This window comes from Haliotis rufescens, unplaced genomic scaffold (genome assembly GCF_023055435.1).
Source record: "Haliotis rufescens isolate VD_foot unplaced genomic scaffold, xgHalRufe1.0.p SCAF_12, whole genome shotgun sequence".
Lineage (NCBI taxonomy): Eukaryota > Metazoa > Mollusca > Gastropoda > Lepetellida > Haliotidae > Haliotis > Haliotis rufescens.
In genome coordinates this window covers 41,135,759-41,155,779 of record NW_025963802.1, presented here as the reverse complement: position 1 = coordinate 41,155,779, position 20,021 = coordinate 41,135,759, and the positions used below count along the sequence as shown (strand labels likewise).

General features: G+C 41.7%; 1 protein-coding gene and 1 long non-coding RNA gene across 5 annotated transcripts in view; one reads left to right on the top strand and one right to left on the bottom strand.

Moving 5' to 3' along the window:
* LOC124115848 (cytochrome P450 2C31-like) overlaps positions 1–8,351 on the bottom strand; it is a 28,330-nt gene extending 19,979 nt beyond the window's left edge. Inside the window, exons 1-2 of one of the 4 annotated variants that reach the window (XM_046477001.2) lie at positions 8,333–8,351; positions 946–1,391 (exon numbers count right to left, since the gene is read on the bottom strand). In XM_046477001.2, the coding sequence (XP_046332957.2) occupies positions 946–1,363 (418 nt within the window). In that variant the 5' untranslated portion in view covers positions 1,364–1,391; positions 8,333–8,351. Of the gene's footprint in view, positions 1–945; positions 1,392–1,665; positions 1,803–4,159; positions 4,409–8,332 lie in introns of those variants that run through there. The other 3 variants (XM_046476998.2, XM_046476999.2, XM_046477000.2) reach the window with 3 other exon arrangements.
* On the top strand, positions 4,397–13,982 carry LOC124115851. Its single transcript, XR_006858030.2, has 3 exons — positions 4,397–4,524; positions 4,742–4,893; positions 13,162–13,982. It is a non-coding gene; the product is annotated as an uncharacterized LOC124115851 (long non-coding RNA).
* Positions 13,983–20,021: the final 6,039 nt, after the last annotated feature.

The following is a 20,021-nucleotide window of genomic DNA, read 5'->3' as shown; positions in this document are numbered from 1 at the left end:
CTGACATGGACGCGACCTGAGGGGTGTGCCTTACCATCTAATCATCAACTGTGTACATACATGCATATCACAAGTCCCGCCCCAAGTTCTCGGTTCGAAACGAGGTAACGGAGTTCTCTTTCTCCTCTACTAACAAACATACCGCATTGAACTAATAAATGGACTGCTAGCTGAATTCGACAGTTCGAGATAAAGGGTTCGACAAAACTAGAGTCAAGCTTAAAATACACATGAATTGAATATGACCTGCAGACAGAAACAAGAAGCCAAGAGGAATCTGACGGCCCGGTTATACTTATAATCCTTGTGTGACGTCCTGTAAGCATATAACTCAACTCCACTTAAACCTTGAAAACGCAAAGATGCTTAATTGTGTTGAACGTCGATCTACTGGAGCAACTTTTTTTCTTTTTTTATATACATATATATATGTTGTTGCTTAACACCGCCCTTAGCAATATTCCAGCTGCAAATTTAACAAATTCAAAATATCAAATCCAAATTTCTACCTATCAATTGATGTAATGTTTACACAAATGTATGGTGAAATGTCCGGTTATTTTCAATCCCCATCAAGAAGTACAGCAGTTTTAAAGTAAGTGATTGCAAGAAGTACAGCAGTTTTAAAGTAAGTGATTGAGTGAGTTAAAATGTAACGTAGCATCGACATTATTTCAGCCATATAGCGACGATTGCAGTATTACAAGGCAGTATTATTTGAGATGTGACCTTCATCTTAATACTAGTCAAGTATTCACTGAAAGGGAATCAAGCTATGGTTCTCTGTCCTGGCACATGTTTTCTTATGTTCACAGTTAGACAACTGATCGATCTGTAAACGCATAGAGTCCATATCACCATAAGTACATGTAGTATTAATTTTCAATTATCACTTAAATTACATAACCACAATTTCCTTTGACCTGGGGGATAACAAGCACTCACCGCTTCCGTGAGCCCGTATGACTTGGTGGAGGACTTTCCGGAACTGGACTACCTTCGGCGTGTAGGGCTGGAAGATGATGTCGCTCGGCAGAACATATTTTCCGGGGAAAATTGGCGGCCTGTCTGCAAACGCGTCCGCCAGAGCTGGAGAAGTGAAAGCTTCTTTCATCAGATCATAGGAGTCCACGATAACAATGTTCCGACCAAAAATGTTCAGACGGAATATGCCATTAAACCTTTTTCTGAATTTCTCCACACTGTGGTGAAGGCGCACAATTTCAATCTGGTGAACGTTGCCAATGATGGGAAGACCGGAAGGTCCTGGGGGTAGGCTGCCTTGGTTCTTGCTTCTCCCGAAGAGGAATTTCAAAGAAGCCACAAGGACGCATGCAGCAACTCCAACGAGGATCACCTCCATGTCAGCTTCGTTGGGTCAATACTGGAATCTGCAAAGAGAAAGTCGACCACCATAGTTTGTTGTTCAACAACAATAATCCAGCATTGTATATGACGGATACCTATAATTAACGCTGAACCAGACAAATTCAGTGATTGATATTATGAGCAACGATCAGTGTGGACACGATGACACACCTCGTCCCAAGGCTACCCCAACAGCTTACGCCAGCATATGGTTGCTGGGGACAGACAAAACCAGATTTCGCACAAGAGCATCACAACCATATGCAAACCGCCAAGTACCTTGATATATTTTCCTACCTTAGATAATTTTGTTCACGAAAGTCTATGGCACCAGATGATAGAGGAGTGTTAAACGCTTCAAATTGCAGTAAATTGCAGTGACTGTGTTTTGTACATCAACGTAATGTCTTGACAAGTTCCTTTAGCGTGCGATAGTGTTCCTATCTCTAATCAGGAAGTACATGTATTTACAGTATGATAGCCTTCAATTCGACCCGGGCTGTCAGGGTAATATTGATTACTGAGCATAATTTATGTCTGCGAGATTGTGTGAGGTAGTGCCGGGTGTTTTACGCCTTTAATAGCATTATTCCAGCAATATCTGGTATGGTCAGGTATTTATCAAAAGTATACAAGGTAATATCTTAAAATTACGAAATACCAATAAAACATCATGCAACATCTGTGTTAGAATGTTAAACGCAGAACTAACATACTGGCCATGCAGGTTTTCCTCGAAAATGAATTACAAAGTGTCATGCAGTTTCTCCTTGACCTCTCGGTAAACCTTAGGTTTACGCTTCACAAATCAAGTTCAAGAAAAAAGCTGTGTCATATCATAGGTTAAAACTACAATCTCGATATAGGCAGCCTGGAGGTCAAACTCCACTCAAACTCCACGCAAACAACATTCCTGACTTGAATAGAGCCTTATATTTTAGCCTACAAGCCACACGACCCATTATAGTTAAACACTCTGTTAGACCCCATCCGTTGTCGAGTAGCAGAGTGTCCGCCCGGAGAGCGGAAGGTCCTGGGTTCGATCCACGCCGCGTCATACCAAAAGACGTTAAAAGATTGTACTTGTTGTTACCCTGTCTGGCGCTCGGCATTAGGGGGCTAAAACAAGGACTGGTCGGCTCGGAGTCAGTATACTGTGTCTGAGTGGGGTATTCATGTTAAACTGCGGCATGGTATCTCAGTGAGCTATCACTATAAATCGGAATCAGTCCGGACTGGTACAAGCAGACACACACACAGATATCACACACACACACACACACACACACACACACACACACACACACACACACACACACACACACACACACACACACACACACACACACACACACACACACACACACACACACACACACACACACACACGTCGCAATATAAGTGGAATAATATCTTGGACGAGACGGTAAACCCGATTTCACGTCACCTAAACGCCCCGTTACATACCACTGCAGGACACATACCTTTGCCTAGAAATCAAGTTTCATCAAAAGGAGGTAACCTGTGGCGTACAAGGTAGTCGTTGAACGCGTGAGAATCAGGTGAGGTTGCTTTCTGTCACCCGAACAGAAATCAGTCATCCAGTGGCGCGAGGTAACTTACTTTTGAATCGTAGTGTACATATACACAGTGTAGTCACGACGAACACAGCCACAGGGGCCAAAAAACGTTACAATGTGTCACGCTATCTGATATGCAAACACGGACATAAAAGCATAGTGTGCATGTCAATGTCATTTTGGAATCCTATTAATGTCCCCGTTAAAACATGCAATTCCAATTAAAGTCTGCTCGTCCCGTTTATCTCAATAAGGCATATCTTTATTCATAAAACTAAAACACTCAGGATGGACCGTGTCTCGTTTCCACCATGTTCATTTTTATAGTGCTGTTTCCGCATATATGTCTCTCATGGTTTTAAAAAAAGGTCCAGCTTGTATACTGTAGGAGGCGACAAAATGGACCGGATGGTCAAGCTTGCAGACGTCTTTTCATCGTACTGATGGCGTGGAAGGGGCCTCTTAACATCAAATGTAATAGTGAAGTTGTAGCGGCCATAACATTTCCCAGTCCCGTGATGGGATTCGATCCACGGACCTTCTGATCAGAGGTCGGACGCCTTGTCCACATGACCAAAGAGGTTAACCCCGCCAGCAAGCTGACAGGGTAAGGATGTGATCTGTGGGATGACTCCACGCCCCCTGCTACATACTCCCCCATCAACAGAAGGCACGCCCCGGGCCGCATAGTAGGGAACTGAGGCTTATTTTGCTCAAATCTAATATGAACGAGCTCAGCCCCACGTTGGGCGCCAATGTACCGGCCATTAAAATTACCGAGTCCCGTGATGGGATTCGAACCACGGACCTTCTGATCAGAGCAAGCTGACAAGGTAAGGATGTCATCTGTGGGATGACTCCACGCCCTGCTACAAAGTCTTCGGCGTATAAAAACAAGCAAACATACAACATCTCTCAAAAGGGATGTTAAGCAAAGGGAATGGGGGGTTTTCAGTATCTGATTCCGAGTTTGCCTTATAAATTACGCCCAAACACTGACACAGCTTCACATCGTGCCCTATTGAGGATATCAAGTAGACGTCCATTTACTACCACGGGTAATCAAACAGGTACATTCAGTTATGAGTGTCGACACATCACAAATCGTCGAATCTGTTTCTGTTGAAATTTCAAACATGGGATAAAGAAGTTACATTTCCAGAACGCTGACATTGGTTACATTTGTAAGAAAATCATTGAAATGTACATACGTGTGTATAGCTTACCTTTAAAACCCGGCTCACGACAGCCTGTCCTCACCACCAGCACATTGAATGTTGAAGTGGAGATATGAATAATAACGCGTTAGATAGGTAACACTCCTCATAGACCCGGTATTGCTGCTATGCGTGTACGTGTGCGAGTTTGTTGTGATGACAAAAAAAACAACGCGCACAAGTACATGACCTGTGAAGGACAAACGGAGTACTACAAAAATAGCATTTTAGCGCGATTACAACGAGTCGGGTTTCTGACAGCCTGTTCATTCAGAAATGTAGGCCACGACGGGAAGACTTTGAGTTTAATCGGACGGTGTGGTATCTCCACAAAGATTGGTTGTATAGCAGAGGACAAGGTATGTCATTATTTTCAAATGGGTTGAGCAGCGGATGTTTTCTATGAATAACATAGACTCAAACTGGGCAGGTCCCTTTCACAATGGCTTTACATTACCGGTAGTGTTAATTCACCTCGAACATTTTTTCACATGGAAAGACTCATTGTCATGTTGATGTGAATTATGTTATGTCTACAGCTATTAAAGAAATAATTTTAATAATATCTATCCACAGAATGTTATACGCCCCAAACGCTTACCAAGGGACTCAGGGTGGGAATATCCTCTGCAATTCAACCCATGCTTGTTGCAAGAAGCTAAAAAGTGGATCGGGTGGTCCAGCTCTGTGAATTGGTTGATTGCATATCATCTTACCCCGACGACGTGGTACGGTGCTCATAATATCTATCACCGGTTTGTCAGGTCAAGACGGCGGAGTGTTAACCGGTTGTACGTACTCTGGCTTGCATACTTCTGGCTTGAATAAACTTATCTCAGCATATTAGTAGCAAAGCTGGAAATTAAACTTTCAGGGCAATCGCACCTGATAGGAGGGCACTGTTCCCGAGACGTCTGATTCGCTGTGCAGGGCTACGGCCCTTAGGCGTAAGAGAATCCTACGATCATGGGGTCGAAAACCCTAATTATTATCCTTGGTTTGTCAGCAGAAGAGCATATCGCCAGGCACCCACACGCTTTTCCTCTTATGTTACGCATGACACATCGCGATATACAGTGACTGGAATACTGAACAATGTCGCGTTGACCTGTCTGGCTCGCGGTGAAGGTACATGATCACAGTAGGTGGGGTGATATATGGCGATGTATGGATACTCGTGTTGGGACTTATCGCGCAGGCGCTTTAACACGGCTACCCACTGGTTAATTTGACACATGCCAGGTGTAAAGGAAACCAGTTCACATAAAAAGATCTTAGTGATATCACAGTCATAAGAGGTTACTTTAGTCTATATTTTTCACTTTATAGCCAAGTATACGGGGGCCGACTTTTTATATGTGTTTTTGCCTCCGGTTGCACAAAAATGGGGTTTCCCGCAGCAAAATACGATAGAAGTAGGTTAAACTTGGGTTTAACGTCCCTTCAGTAATCTTATAGATAACCCGCAGCGTGTCCGCTACGTGTGTGGTGGTGGGGATGGGGGTTGGGTGGGGGGTGATGGAAGGGGGTGAACGTCAAACAGGCCCTGAGGTAGTCACAGTCGTGAAAACCACAGGCTGACAGTGCAAGGATCATGTTCGGACTGGGATTCGAACCCAGGTTCCTCTGATCCAGATGCTTCAGACCGTTATGAACACATGTTCTCCACTATAAGAGACTTCATGGATGTCAACCTCTTTATTATGAGATTTATTCTACACAATGTCATCGATAAATTCTCTCTCTAATGTGTGTCACTTCTAAATGCCATTTGGGGCGGTCGGGTATCCTAGTGGTTAAAGCGTTCGCTCGTCATGCCGAAAACCCGGGTTCGATTCCCGACATGGGTACAATGTGTGAAGCCCATTTCTGGTGTCCCCCGCCGTGATATTGCTTGAATATTGCTAAAAGCGGCGTAAAACCATACTCACTCACTCACTCTAAATGCCATTCAAAGACTTGATTCGCAGATTGTCATCATCATGTAAGGGGCGGTGGATAAGGCGTTCGCTCGTCACGTGCGATTCCCCACATGTGTGAAGCTCATTTTGGGGTGTCCGACTGACTATCATTTACACATTCCGTTCTGGTTGAAATCTAGTGTCAATCGTGGGGTTCAGGATTAGGAGTGGCCCACAACACCATATGCTGGTTGTCATGGGCGACTGTTTTTGTCGGATGGAACTTTTAACGCGTTACACATAAGAGTGAGTGAGTGAGTTGGGTTTAACGCCGCTTTTAACAGTATTCTAGTTGTCAGCGGCGTGTCAGCTTAATGTGGGAGGAAAGCCCGACGTGATGCAGGTCTCAGACGTTTACCACTTCGGTGAAACCCACGAGCAAGGGTATGGTGCTGACAAATATAGAAACATAATCGGGGCGAACCGGGATTCGAACCCCCAATCATAGGTTTCTGGCGTGCCCAGGGGACGCAGCTCTGCACAGCGATACACATAAGAGAAATCACGGATTGGAGGGGGACAAGCGATATACATTTAATACGGACAAGCTGTGAACATTTCATAGGAACAAGCTGTGAGAAACCAAACAATCGAATTTTGTAGAATCATTACGATATTGCAATCAAATCCGCCAATACGATAGAGAGAAATATGTCTTTTAAAAGTATCGCCGGTAATGTAAACATTACTCTTAACCTAGTGGATGAAGCGTCTACAAGGAGAGCGGAAGGTTGGTGGTTCGATCCCCAGCTGCATCACACACACACACACACACACACACACACACACACACACACACACACACACACACACACACACACACACACACACACACACACACACACACACACACACACACACACACACTCATTTTGACAGGTACACTACGGTCAGCGTGAACACAACTTCTGTGTTATTGATTACAAACGAACATGTATGATTTTGCGAATTTTATGAAACTGAAATTAAAGAGATCAATTGGCAGTTCCTGCAAATCTAATTCAATCCATATATATATATATATATATATATATATATATATATATATATATATATATATATAGCTAGCATTATCCTAATAAAACCTCTCACACACATATATATACATAAGTTTTATTACATACATGAATGCCCCGCGCCATCCAAGTGCACTAATCTTGAACGCGGCGTTAGACCCAATTTCACCCCTCCTTATTGACCTTGCCAGATTCATTGTCACGTATGCAACCAAGATTTAATACTAACTATAAATCACGCATTTTAGCTGTTGAGGGTCAAGTTTACACATTTATAGTCTGTATGCTACTCACAGCAATATTCGAGATATGTAAAGGCGATGCTATGGATAATAAATGCCATTGAAAATAGTATTCAAGTTCATCAAAACCGTAGTCAATCATGTTTCTAACGATCAATGATTTTGTTTCATTATTATTAAATATAGACCCAGTTAACCCAGATATTCGTGACAGCCTCGGAACAATAACCGTAGCATTGTGGTTTTCCGAGGTAAAAGCAAGTTACATATTTTTCATATTTATAATTTATTCTGCAACGAAAATATAATATTCATATTCTCTGGAAAAAGAATTTCACGACTCAGAATGACACTCACGAATTATTGTAAAGTCACATTGCTGACGCCACACGCTGGGGGGAGGGGGGGGGGGAGCGGATGAGGATGAGCACATCCTGCCCCAGCGGTTGCATCCGTCGCCTTTAAAGGTTGAGATCGCTATGCAGTTGACCTTTGTAGATACTTCACATATACACCAGCTCGTATACTTACCACTGTCGCTGTAAGATCCAAACAGCTGAAAAATCTGTTTGAAATGACACTCTTACCAAGAAACCTCAACATGTCAGCCTGTTGTTTGAGCCATACAGCTGGAATATTGCGAACTGTGACATTAAAAAAACCTATATGTAACATCACGGACGTATATACATCTTTGGTGTCAGCAATGCGCAGCAGTTTGGCTATTTCAGACTGATGGTGAACTAGACGTATCGGTTACCGTATTCTCAGATCCATTAACTTTTTTTTCATGATCATCAGCTGGTGTGCTGTCACTGCAATACAAGGGCTACCTATTCGGCCCCGTTATAAACATTTGTCAATGTGTTGTAGGATTTACAACTAACCACATCTCCGATTGGCAAATTACAAATCATAACAATATTAATTATTTTAAAACATATATACCTTTCTTTTCCTTGAACACTCAATTCCAAATCCGTAAATCTTTTAGGATTCCAGATAAAAAACGACAACCATGGTCCACGGTATCCGTAGTCTGACAAGAGCTTGCTCTGCGTTCGATATAAAACGAGCAGCTGTTGCCGTAATGTGTGGAAATAGGATGGTTCCATTTGTCTGCACGTCTGTTGCCCGTGGTTGTTTAGTTAATGCATCCGTAGCTCGATCATGTTGATCCTGCTAAGCTGGTAATTATGGGAACTTGGTATATTTTACTCGTAGGATTTAAGCTTGTTCATTGTTGTACCCACAGTCTGTTCGCGCTTGCTCATATAGATCTATATCTAGATCTGCGAGTATCTAATAAAGCAGAACGCATCTCATTCGAGGGAAGGACAAGGATCCTTGAAGTTGAAAATTATTTTTTTTAAATTATCGTATAAGGTTTTTTGTTGTCTCGAAGTTAAATTGAGGAAAATGTTTTTTGATAAAGGTTCAGAAATCAATTGTGCTACTGTGGTTCATTTAGGTGAGGTGAGGTGAAATTGGGTTTAACGTTGCGTCCAAGATTATTGCACTTATATAGCGACGTGCATGCACGTGTATGTGTGTGTGTGGCTGCTTGTACCAGTCCGGACTGATGCCGATTTATAGTGCTAGCTCACTGAGATACCATGCCGCAGTTTAACATGAATACCCCACTCAGACACAGTATACTGACTCCGAGCCGACCAGTCCTTGTTTTAGCCCCTGAATGCCGAGCGTCAGACAGGGTAACAACAAGTACAATCTTTTAACGTCTTTTTGTATGACGCGGCCCGGGATCAAACCCTGGACCTTCCGCTCTCCGGGCGGACGCTCTACCACAAGACCACGGAGGCGGTCGGTTCATTTAGAGGTGAGATGAATAACTATACACACCGGGACAAATGTAAGACAGTCCCTCGTTTTTATTTATCCGTTGGACATATCTGCATACCACATTGATCTCATTTCTATAAAGGGGGCACGGGTGGCCCAGTCGTCTAAGGCGCCGCGATTCGCTGTGCAGAGTTGCGCCCCTTGGGCACGCCAGAAACCTATGATTGAGGGTTCGAATCCCGGTTCGCCCCGATTATGTTTCTAGGTTTGTCAGCACCATACCCGTGCTCGTGGGTTTCACCGAAGTGGTAAACGTCTGAGACCTGCATCATTTCGGGCTTTCCTCCCACATTAAGCTGACACACCGCGATATAACTGGAATACTGTAAAAAGCGGCGTTAAACCCAACTCACTCACTCATTTCTATAAATGTGTGAAAGAAGATGGATTCCTGCTGAAAAGTTAAGAAAGATATGTGTTCCTTCAGGTGACCCTAGTCAAGATCAAGGTAAGCATTGGTCTTCAGTAACCCATACGTAAGAAGCGATTAACGGGATTGGGTGGTCAGGCTCGGGGGCTTGGTTGATGCATGTCATCGTATCCAAATTACGTGGATTGATGCTAATCATGTCAGTCACGAGATTGTCTGGTCCGGACTCAATTATTTACAGACCACCGTCATATGGCTTGAATATTGCTGAGTGCGGCGTTGAACAACAAACAAAAATAACGAATTCTTCAGACAATAGTTGGTGCTTGGCCATCCCATATGAAACAGAGCAAGCAACAAGAACGGTGGTCAAACAGCTATAGCCTTGGAACAGATACAAGATCGTTCAATATATACTAGTAATGGCTTTTGAATTCTGCATTGCAATATGGGTAGATCACGGTGTAAACATGATGGATAAGACAATTAATAGTGGATACGGTAAATTGTCTATTTTCAGTGTTCGTAATACCTGCCTGCCCGACCGTCCGAGACGGGTTGATTTCAACTCGGGCTGCCAGATTTTCAAATCCCACTGCCCGACGGTCGGGTTATATTTCATATGTGAAAATATTCTAAATATTTCCCGATGACAACCATTAATTCACATGTAAAGAAAATGATAAAATGTAACCAAAAAGAAACCCCGTTAGCTTGTCCTGAAAAACATATGATTATAGTGGGCAGGCAGGTTTTGGTCAGGGCTGGCAAGTATTTCAGCAAACCAGTACTGTGGTCTGGCTGAAATTTTTGGGAGTTTCATACCCTGCTATTTTACATGAAAATATCTGTAATCGGTGCCTGGCGTTCTTCCGAGGATATATACAGGCTATGGATAACAGGAGAAAACTTAATGTGTTGGGAGATGAGGCTATCAGTAGAATACTACTCGTGATATAAAATTCTGACGTACTTTTTGAATTCAAACCATGCAATGACATCATTAAACAATAAACGTCGTCATATGTGTATCATGTATGTATGAAAAGCAGTTGACGTGGGCAAGAAAGTTTATATACCAATTCCTGAAAATAATAAGCTTTTAATAGACCTTGTCTGAAATAGAGTTTATAAATAAAATCAAAATACCGTAATTGCATCACCTAACTTTGAAGTAAGTCAAACGTGTTAATGCTCTCACACCAGCTCCTCTCAACGCGGTTTTTGGCAACTGAGTGTAAATATCCCCACTGTTCTGTTGTTATTATTTTATTTCTACCGCGGGCAATATTGGCTCAGCTGGGCGTGATTGTGCACCTGCTGATTTGGGGTTGTTTGTAATACCTCTGAAGTTGAAGAGCTGTTGAAGAGTTGTGCTGCACTATGTAAGCCTTCGTCCTTTGCTTTGGATCCTCCCTTCTGAGCGATCGGGGTTAAGGGGAGCATAGTACCCCAGTCGTCTTGGACGCCCATATGCGCTGTGCAGAGTTGCGTCCCTTGGACACGTCAGGAACCTATTTCCGTGAGTTCGATCCTGGTTTGCCCCGAAATTAAAGGTTTGTCATATCATACCCGTGCTTGTGGATTTCACCAAAGAGGTAAACGTCTGAGACCTGCATTTCGGGTTTTGTTCCCACATTAAGCTGACACGCCGTTGTATAACTTGCTCACTCTCAGGAATTGGCGTTTTATGGTGTGATGAGGAGAGGGCAGGGATGTTTTCGTGAATATCCTTTTAGTCAGAACAGCATATGTACCTATCCACACCACATTATTTTTCAGAATATTCATCATTTCACACAAAAACTCCAATTCATCCACCCCTTATATTTCAAATTGGTGGTCGCTTAGTGGTCACAGCCACCCAATTGTCCAAAATTAATATTTGCTGTTCAAGTTGCACTCAGGTTGTGGGTTCGAATCCGCCCTCATTATGATCCCTCGTCGTGTCACTAAGAGGTAAACAAGGGCATTTCTTCCAGTCAACTGTTAGTGCCAAAGTATTGCAAAAACATAGCAGTAAGGGACTGTAGCTCACCTGGATATGTAGCTTTAAATGTCAGCAAAGATTGTCAATTAGCATTGCTATTCTAATGCCCTTTTCATAAATGCTGATGTAACAGTAAATTCTATAGATTTTCACAAACTATAATGTCATCAAAAGAAGAAATAAAGATTAACAATTTCAGCTTTCTTAACATTGTACATTTTTTTAATAACGCAAAAAAACGGAATATATTTGTTGCAAATACCAAGTTTCATTATGAGTGAGTGAGTATGGTTTCACGCCGCTTTTAGCAATATTCCAGCAATATCACGGCGGGGCTCCAGAAATGGGCTCCACACATTGTACCCATGTGGGGAATCGAACCCGGGTATTCGTCTTAACCACAAGGCTACCCCACCGACGTGTTTCATTATGAACAAAACTGGCAGTGGACAAACATATATTTATTTAAATATGTCTGTCATGAACTCAAAGGTCTTGACGGAATTCATGTGTCATCATGTGCAAGATGAAGCATGTCACGTTTCAGATTCATTCGTCCGGACATGCAGGGTCAGGCATCAGTTCGAGTGACACTTTCAGTCAGGTGTGCTGATAAACCTTGAAGTTAGGGGTGCACGACGTATTACCTCCCCTTAGACCACAGGATTCGGAGTCCTGACACATGTCTTGTATACAACACAGGCTCGTTTTCTGAAAAGTCTGATTCAATATTCATATTTCACCTTTAGTTGAAACATATGAATCATTTAGTATGCTTAAAGGGATACCAGAATTTCATTGTATAGACTACCAATCTCATAACAATCAGATCTTTATAGATCAGATACAATCAGACACGATAACTCCAGGCATGAAGATCTAAGAACCCCTCTGTAGTAGCCAATCAGCGTCAAGCCTTTAAGTTCTGGTTCGAGTCGGCAAAGCATTCAGTCAAGCCTATCTGATTTCTGCATCTCGAAAGTTTATATAATCTGGGAGTTCCAAATACAACAGACATAAAGCCGGTCTACTATATTGTTCTGGATATCTAATACGCCCTGTCGTTCCCGGGTGCAATGACGTCAACGCCCAAAGGGTGTACTATCAAGTGCATATTTATTTTCTGTGTCGGTCTTCTTTTGCTGAGATCGATATTTCCTAATTAATGTTCTAACAAAATGAAGGCGAAAGGTTTTCAGAAATCAGATTGGCTCAAAAACAATTGCAACATATATTTATAATTACATAGATTGGACAAACACAATCAGATTTCACCTGACGCGACCTTCCATGGAGGTGTAACAGCGTAAAAGACCCAATTGTGTAGGCTACATGTCTTGGTTAGCATGTAGAGTTACTGACTATCTACACAATCACACACGTTCATTTAAGCGAGGGAGTAGTAATAGCTAACTGAGTTATATTCAATCGTCGTTACGTTCTGCACACAAGCTAACTTAGAAGTGAATCATGAAATCTGTCCAGAAATTGCACGTTTTCAGAAGTCAGTTTTCATTTCCTCCGGAGCCGTATCTTATACGCTGGTGTTTTCAGAACAATCCCCTGCCCATAGAGCTGTGGATCGGGAGGAGGGAGAGCTGATGCCTCATCCTCTACGATGTCGAAATTCTGCAAGATATTGGCCACACAAAGGAAGGTACGGAGACGCGATAAACTCTCTCCAGGGCACATCCTCTTTCCCAGGCCGAAAGGAATAACACTGCAATAAAAGTGTCTGGTCGTTCAATACAAATTCCTGTCCAATGGATCAATAGAGGTAGCTCATGATCTCATTAAAATTGCATCTTCTATTCCGATACAATTCCTCTCTTTGAGAAGATCCATGGGAGGTTGTGTCAGCTAAACCCTAAAGCACCTAATTCCTCGGTACAGTGATTGAATGAAGCATTCTGGCCGGTAAATCAGATTTCTGTTGCTCGTTTTAGAAAGCTGACATTCACGAAGTTAAACACAGGTTGACTTCATTCTGACTGTGTGACTTTCTTGTGGGGGTGATGAAGTCAGATCTTCACGCAAAGAGGTACCGTATGGGAGTAAAGAACCTGAGTTTAATGAAATGAAATGGCTCATGTTTGGATATTGTTTTATCTAAGAAATCTACCCTAAACACTTTTTTTCCATCAAATTGCACTTTCGACTATAGAAAGTACAATACAGTTTTCTTATGATTATGAAAATGGTTGAGTCGCTGTTGTTAAGTGTACTGATTATCCCAAAGCTGTTAAATATATGCGTTCACATCAACGAATGTCATTGGTCAAACTGATTTTCTGGTTATTCAGAGCTAAGCTTGCGTGAATGACTGCAAACATTACCTACATGTCAATGCTTTTAATGCCTGACAATATTATTCAACAGCGGCGCGGCTCAGAGTTGCTGAGAAGTAGTTTAGTGAGTACTTAGTACAGTACAAAGTAAACATGGTTGAAGCGTACTCAATAGCTGACTTCGGAAGCAATGTGAGGTAAGTGTTATCAATGTAAACCCCCGTGGGGTTATGTCCCTGTGCTGGTGGAAAGAGGCGACTCGACTGAACGGGTGGTGGGGTTCAGTGGCCTGGTTAATATGTTGCATCTGGACCCTGGTGGTAGTGAAAGTTGATCATAATATCCTTCACTGGGTTGTCTGTTCAAGACTTCATTGTACGATTCCGACCACAACGTAAGCATGTGTTTATGAATCATTGGCAAATAGTGCTGATACTAGAGGTTCGCGGGTAGCCTGTCCCACCTGTCCCACCCGTGCCACCCGTCACAAACACGTGCACATTCAAGTCGATGTGGCACCTGAACAAACACGCGAACATCTGGTGCCAGTAAGTGAGTTGGGTTTAACGCCGCTTTGAACACTACTATTCGGTATTTATCACAGAGTCTCAGCTTCAAAGGCCCGAGATAATGCAGGTCCTAACTTTGGTGACACCCACAAACATGGGTATGGTGCTGCCAAACCAAGAAATATAACCTGGCGTACAGGAATTTGAACCACAATCACTGGTGTCTGGCGTGCCCAAGGGGCGCAACTCTGCACAGCTAATTGCGGTGCCTAAGACGACACGGCCAGCCGTGCCCCTCAACAAATGATTCATGTCAAACTAGGTAGGTGTCATCAGACATCATTTTGTGTCACTGATCATGTAGCGCCAATTTTGAAACTGTCCTGCACATATCTACCATAAAACTTTATGAAAGCTTTACAAGGTAATTAAGAATACGGTTTAAAGTAAAACATATATAAATAACAATATTGCAATAAAAGCACGTTATTTCAACACTACAAGAATGGACAACTACGTGTTTTCACAATTTTCGATACAGGCTAATTTCCAATTAGAGTTAACAGACTTGTTTCCTTATGATACAAAAGCATCCCTTGTGATTGCAAAGTCGTAGCAGTCAGGCAAACCATGCTTGACAGTGAACATTTCATCACTATTGGTACATTCAGTGGGTTCGTACTCGACAGGTTGTTTGGAGATATTCATGGGTAAAGCCACTGTGGCGAAATGACCTCATCATGTCTTGGCTGACAACTCAAGTAGATGTGACCAATTGTTAGTTTAGTTTCATAAAGTATAGTGATGCCAAGCCGGGTGTCTCACCTTTGTTGCATACGATCCCGAATATATCATTTTATTATTGCTTTGAGATCATTATATGGGACAAGTGGTACAGATAGTGGCTTGTCCAGAGCTCCGTCCTTTGAGGTACCTGCTATGCAAAAATGGCTGTGCAACCAACAAAAACAAGTTCACATTAGCCAGTAGAATCGTTATGTCGTTCAAAGATCTCAAGCACTTCTACATGAATGGCGGAAACGCTTTAAATACCTGAAGGCAAAGGAAAAGATTCTGAAAATATGATAAAAACAAAGCTGTTAAAATAGCGTAGGCCACCGCAGTGACAATTGAGTTCTTGTCTGCGATCCTGGACGAAAAGGTTTAAGATCCAGTGACACTATCAGCTCTTTGGTACAATCCTTGGAGATGTCAAAAATGGATCTGTGAGAAACATATTTTAATCTTAGTTGATTATCAACGACAAGTGCCATCTTTTAACGTCTTTTGGTATGACGCGACCTTGGATCGAACCCCGGACCCGTCTTTTGGAATGACGCGACCTAGTATCGAACCCCGGACCTTCCTGTCTCTCTGGGCGGACACTCTACCACACGACCACGGACACGGTTTTCGTTGTGATGCAAGCTTGGGTTTACTATGATACAGTTCTCCAAAGAGAAGATTAAATCATATGCTTGGTTCGACTGATTATTAAACAGTTTAGTGGTACATCAACAACTGAGATCCTAAATGCTCCAAGAAAGAGTCTCATGACTTGATGTACTGAGTCCAATATTTCTACAACTATAGCAGGCTCCAACCGTAAACAATGGAGCCATAATAGGAACGAATAAGTTATCTGTACAAGTGAAAAGATTTTTTTATCCCCCTCCCTACTTTTAAAGAAATGATTTTGAACAAGTACACAATGAGGGATAGGTGTGGCGAAATCAGTTTAACGTCGCGTTCAAGATTATTAATCAGTTTATCCATATATAACTGTAAGGCCACAGCCCATAGTACAGAATACATGACAATGTGGAAGCGGTTAGAAGTGTTACAAGGATTCATTTCTTAATAACACGGCATGATATATAAAGAGAGAGATTGTGTATAGCCGTTTTGCTCACATGTGATATTAAAGAGATAAACTTGTATTTATTTGGATGTGAATAATATTTTTGTACAATATATTTTTTCCTTAAATTATCATATTTACAACATACAAGTAGAAAATGAAATTCATCTTCGACAATATTTAAAGAACATTGTCTACATAATCTTAAACATTTGTGTATTTTTGGTGCCTGCCAACTTCAACTATTAACCTGTGTGAGCTGCATCTAAATTGTGTTAATGGTATTCTGCATTTTCTTATATTTACATCAGTTAATTATTTTCTGCGCATATTTGCAGTTTAAAATATCTATAATATTCGCATTTGTTAGAAACATCTACAGTAGATCTCCATGTTTGAAAGTACATGTCAAAAAGCGTCTGCCTTATTTTCGATATGTACATGGCATGATTCTCTAAGAAAAATTGGTTGTCCTTGATGTAACCATACCCACATTTATACAGAAGACATTTAACATTGTATGCCCAATTTTGATCTCCATTCTTTCATAAAATAGCATCATATTATAACATTGTTTGGGAATCTACTTAAGTAAGAAGGTATCCATTATTGTATTAAATAAAATACGACAGGGTATTATCAAGAGAGTATTTAAAGAATTCTGTTAAAAAGTCTATCAAATCCAGGGCTTTTCAAGTTTTTCAGATTTTGAATAGCAGATTTAATTTCTTCTTTTGAGATTGGGGAATCTAATATTCCTGTTGCTTCTATCCATGAAATTTTGTTTCTTTTTTTCTGCAAGTAGCTTTATACTTATTTTTCGAATCAGTGTACTTAGCAAGTGAGTCTTTATCTTTTAATTTCCTGAAATGGTTTAAAAGAGTGCATCTTTCCTTCTTTAACAACTCACATTCCCAGTCAAACCACTGTTTACGTTCTCTGTTAAGGGTTACTTCCCTTTTCATTACATTCCCTGTATGCAATAGCTTCTGTAAATAACGATACACTTTCATCAATGTTGGTAAAAACAGAATCAAAAGCTTTTCTTAAGAGGCATGCAAAAGTGTCTGATAACAGTCGTTCTTGGAAAATATCTGCTTTGCTGTTATCCCACTTAAACATTGAATGACTATGGTAGGCGTTATCAAATGATGGTTTTCCACATGAATGAAGCGCTCGTAAAGACATTGTGATAGGCAGGTGCTGTGATTCGTGGCGTGACTCAATATCAAAATTTTGGCACAAGTCAAATATATCTATGTTGCTAATAATGTAATCGATAACACTTGCCCCGGCAATGCCAACAAATGTAAAATCACCTTTCTCGGAATCACTTTCACAGCGGCCATTCATAATGTGTACATTTAAAACAGCAAATAAATTGATAAAACATTTTCCAAAGTTATTAAGAACAGAATCGCTTTAATATCTACACTGATTAAACCTGTCTAAGAGAAAGTCCCAGTATGAAGTATCCTGGCCATGGAGATATTCAAGTATATCATCCTCTACAAAATCTCTTTGCCAATTCTTGCATTAAAGTCACCCCCTAAAATGCACGAAACGTCACCAACATCACCTAGGATGTCAAGCAGTTCATCCTGAAATAGCAATATACCGTTTTAGATACAACATTTCTGTCGTACCATGTAGATCCTTCTGGGTGAATATACACACAGCAGTATATTACGTGTTTTTCAAGTCCAAACAGTTACCTGTCAAGTAATAGATATACACCATTTTCTGTGATCCATGAGTTTGTAAGATTCTTTTTTACGTGAACAAAAAATCCACCTGAAGGTCTTCAATAATTTGCTATCTTGGCTGCTGCCTTAATGAAGTTGGTATATTCGCAGAACGTATCATCAAAATTCAGTTTCTGGGTCCATGTCTCTGTCAAACCAATTATGTCAAATGTTTTCAAAAATGATAGACACTCACAGTCTGATATCTTTCGGGGCAATCCTGATATATTCCAAAATTACAAGTAGGTTCAGACGACGTCCCCTGTATATCCGGGCCCTGGCCACACCCCTATCTCTTCTGTGTCGGTCTCCCACCCCTGCCTGCATTACCTCTGTCGGCCCGACGTGGGTTGCTTCCGTCACGTGACTCGAGTCACTCAGGTCGAATCACCTCTGTATTTGCACGTGAAGCGTACGTATCACGTACAGGAGCAGACGACAGTTTACCACCTTTATAGAAATCATGTTTGCTTGGGTCTTGTTCTTTGCATTGTTTTATTTCTTGTCTCTGGTCCATCGTCAGGTCGTTTGCTATACCGTAGCCTCTGGACTTAAGACAACCTCTCTCTCTTAAGATTATTACACTTTCAATGCGACGGCCTTGCACATTTGTGTGGTTGCTTGTACTAGACCGCACATGTTTTAGTGTTAGCCATTTTTCATAATGCCTGCCCACTGAGACACAATGCTTCGGTTTAACATGGATACCCCACTCAGACACAGCTCACTGACTTCGAGTCGACTCGTGCCTTCATCCCCTTAACACCGAACTCCAAGGCAGGGTAACAACAAGTACCATCTTTCAACGTGTTTTGATTTGAAGCGGTCAAACCGTCCTGGCGCTCTCGGGGCAGCTTGTCTATCCATTTAAACACGGAGGCGGTCTTACATAATGAAGACATGACTATCTTATAAATTCAGCATACGTTTCGTAAAACGGGATCTCAGTTAGACTGACGGCATCACGATCAACGGTGTGACCAGCATCTGGCGTAATTGATCAATGAATTGTATACAGTGACATTTACAATCAATGAATAAGACATTCACGTGGGATGACATCAATAAAGTATCTTACCGACGGCGATTCTTGTATTCGCCTGAAAGAAGATCGCCGTTTTCGTCGAGGAATCTTTCAGGGATGAAGTTAAACGGTCTCTCCCAGAATCCTCGGCGGGATGTATTGACCATATATTGTAGAAAACCTGTAAAACACGCGGCTGAACAGTTCGAGCAATCAATCAAACAACTACTCAACCAATACATGCTACTGATGGTCCATCCATTATTATCTGCCTGCTTTGTTTTCTATAGCTGTAAAGCTTCATCACAAACATAAAACGTCAACACCAGAGAACAATCAGTCTCGATTATCAGCAGAAGTAAATTCCACGTGTATTGATGAATTGCAATGACTTGCATTGTCAACAAGGATAAGAGTTGAAATAATACGACGTAAAGCTGCTGTAAATCGGGGTAACGTTATCCATCCAAATCCATTAGTAGGATGAATCCATCAACGTTACCACGGTGTATAATTGTACCTGGGCACTCAATATTATTACAAACCGATACCCTAGGCATATAAGCGTTAAGCCTCTTCAAACCTGCTAAATATATATTTATTCACATTAAAGAATCGGTCAAATGGATTTTATGTTTATTCCAATCTAACGACGGCAAACATTACCTACATGTCAATGCTTTTAATGCCTGATAATATTATTCAACAGCGGCGCGGCTCAGAGTTGCTGAGAAGTAGTTTTGTGAGGACTTTGTACAGTACAAAGTAAACATGGCTGAAGCTACTGAACGCCTGACTTCGGAAGGCAATGTGAGGTGGGTGTTATCAATGTAAATCCCCGTGGGAATATGTCCCTGTGCTGGAGGAAAGAGGCGACTCGACGGATGGGGTGGAAGGTTTCAGTGACCTGGTTAATAGTTTGCTATTGGACACTGACGGCGAGGGACGTTGATCATAATATCACTCACTGGTTTGTCCGTTCCAGGG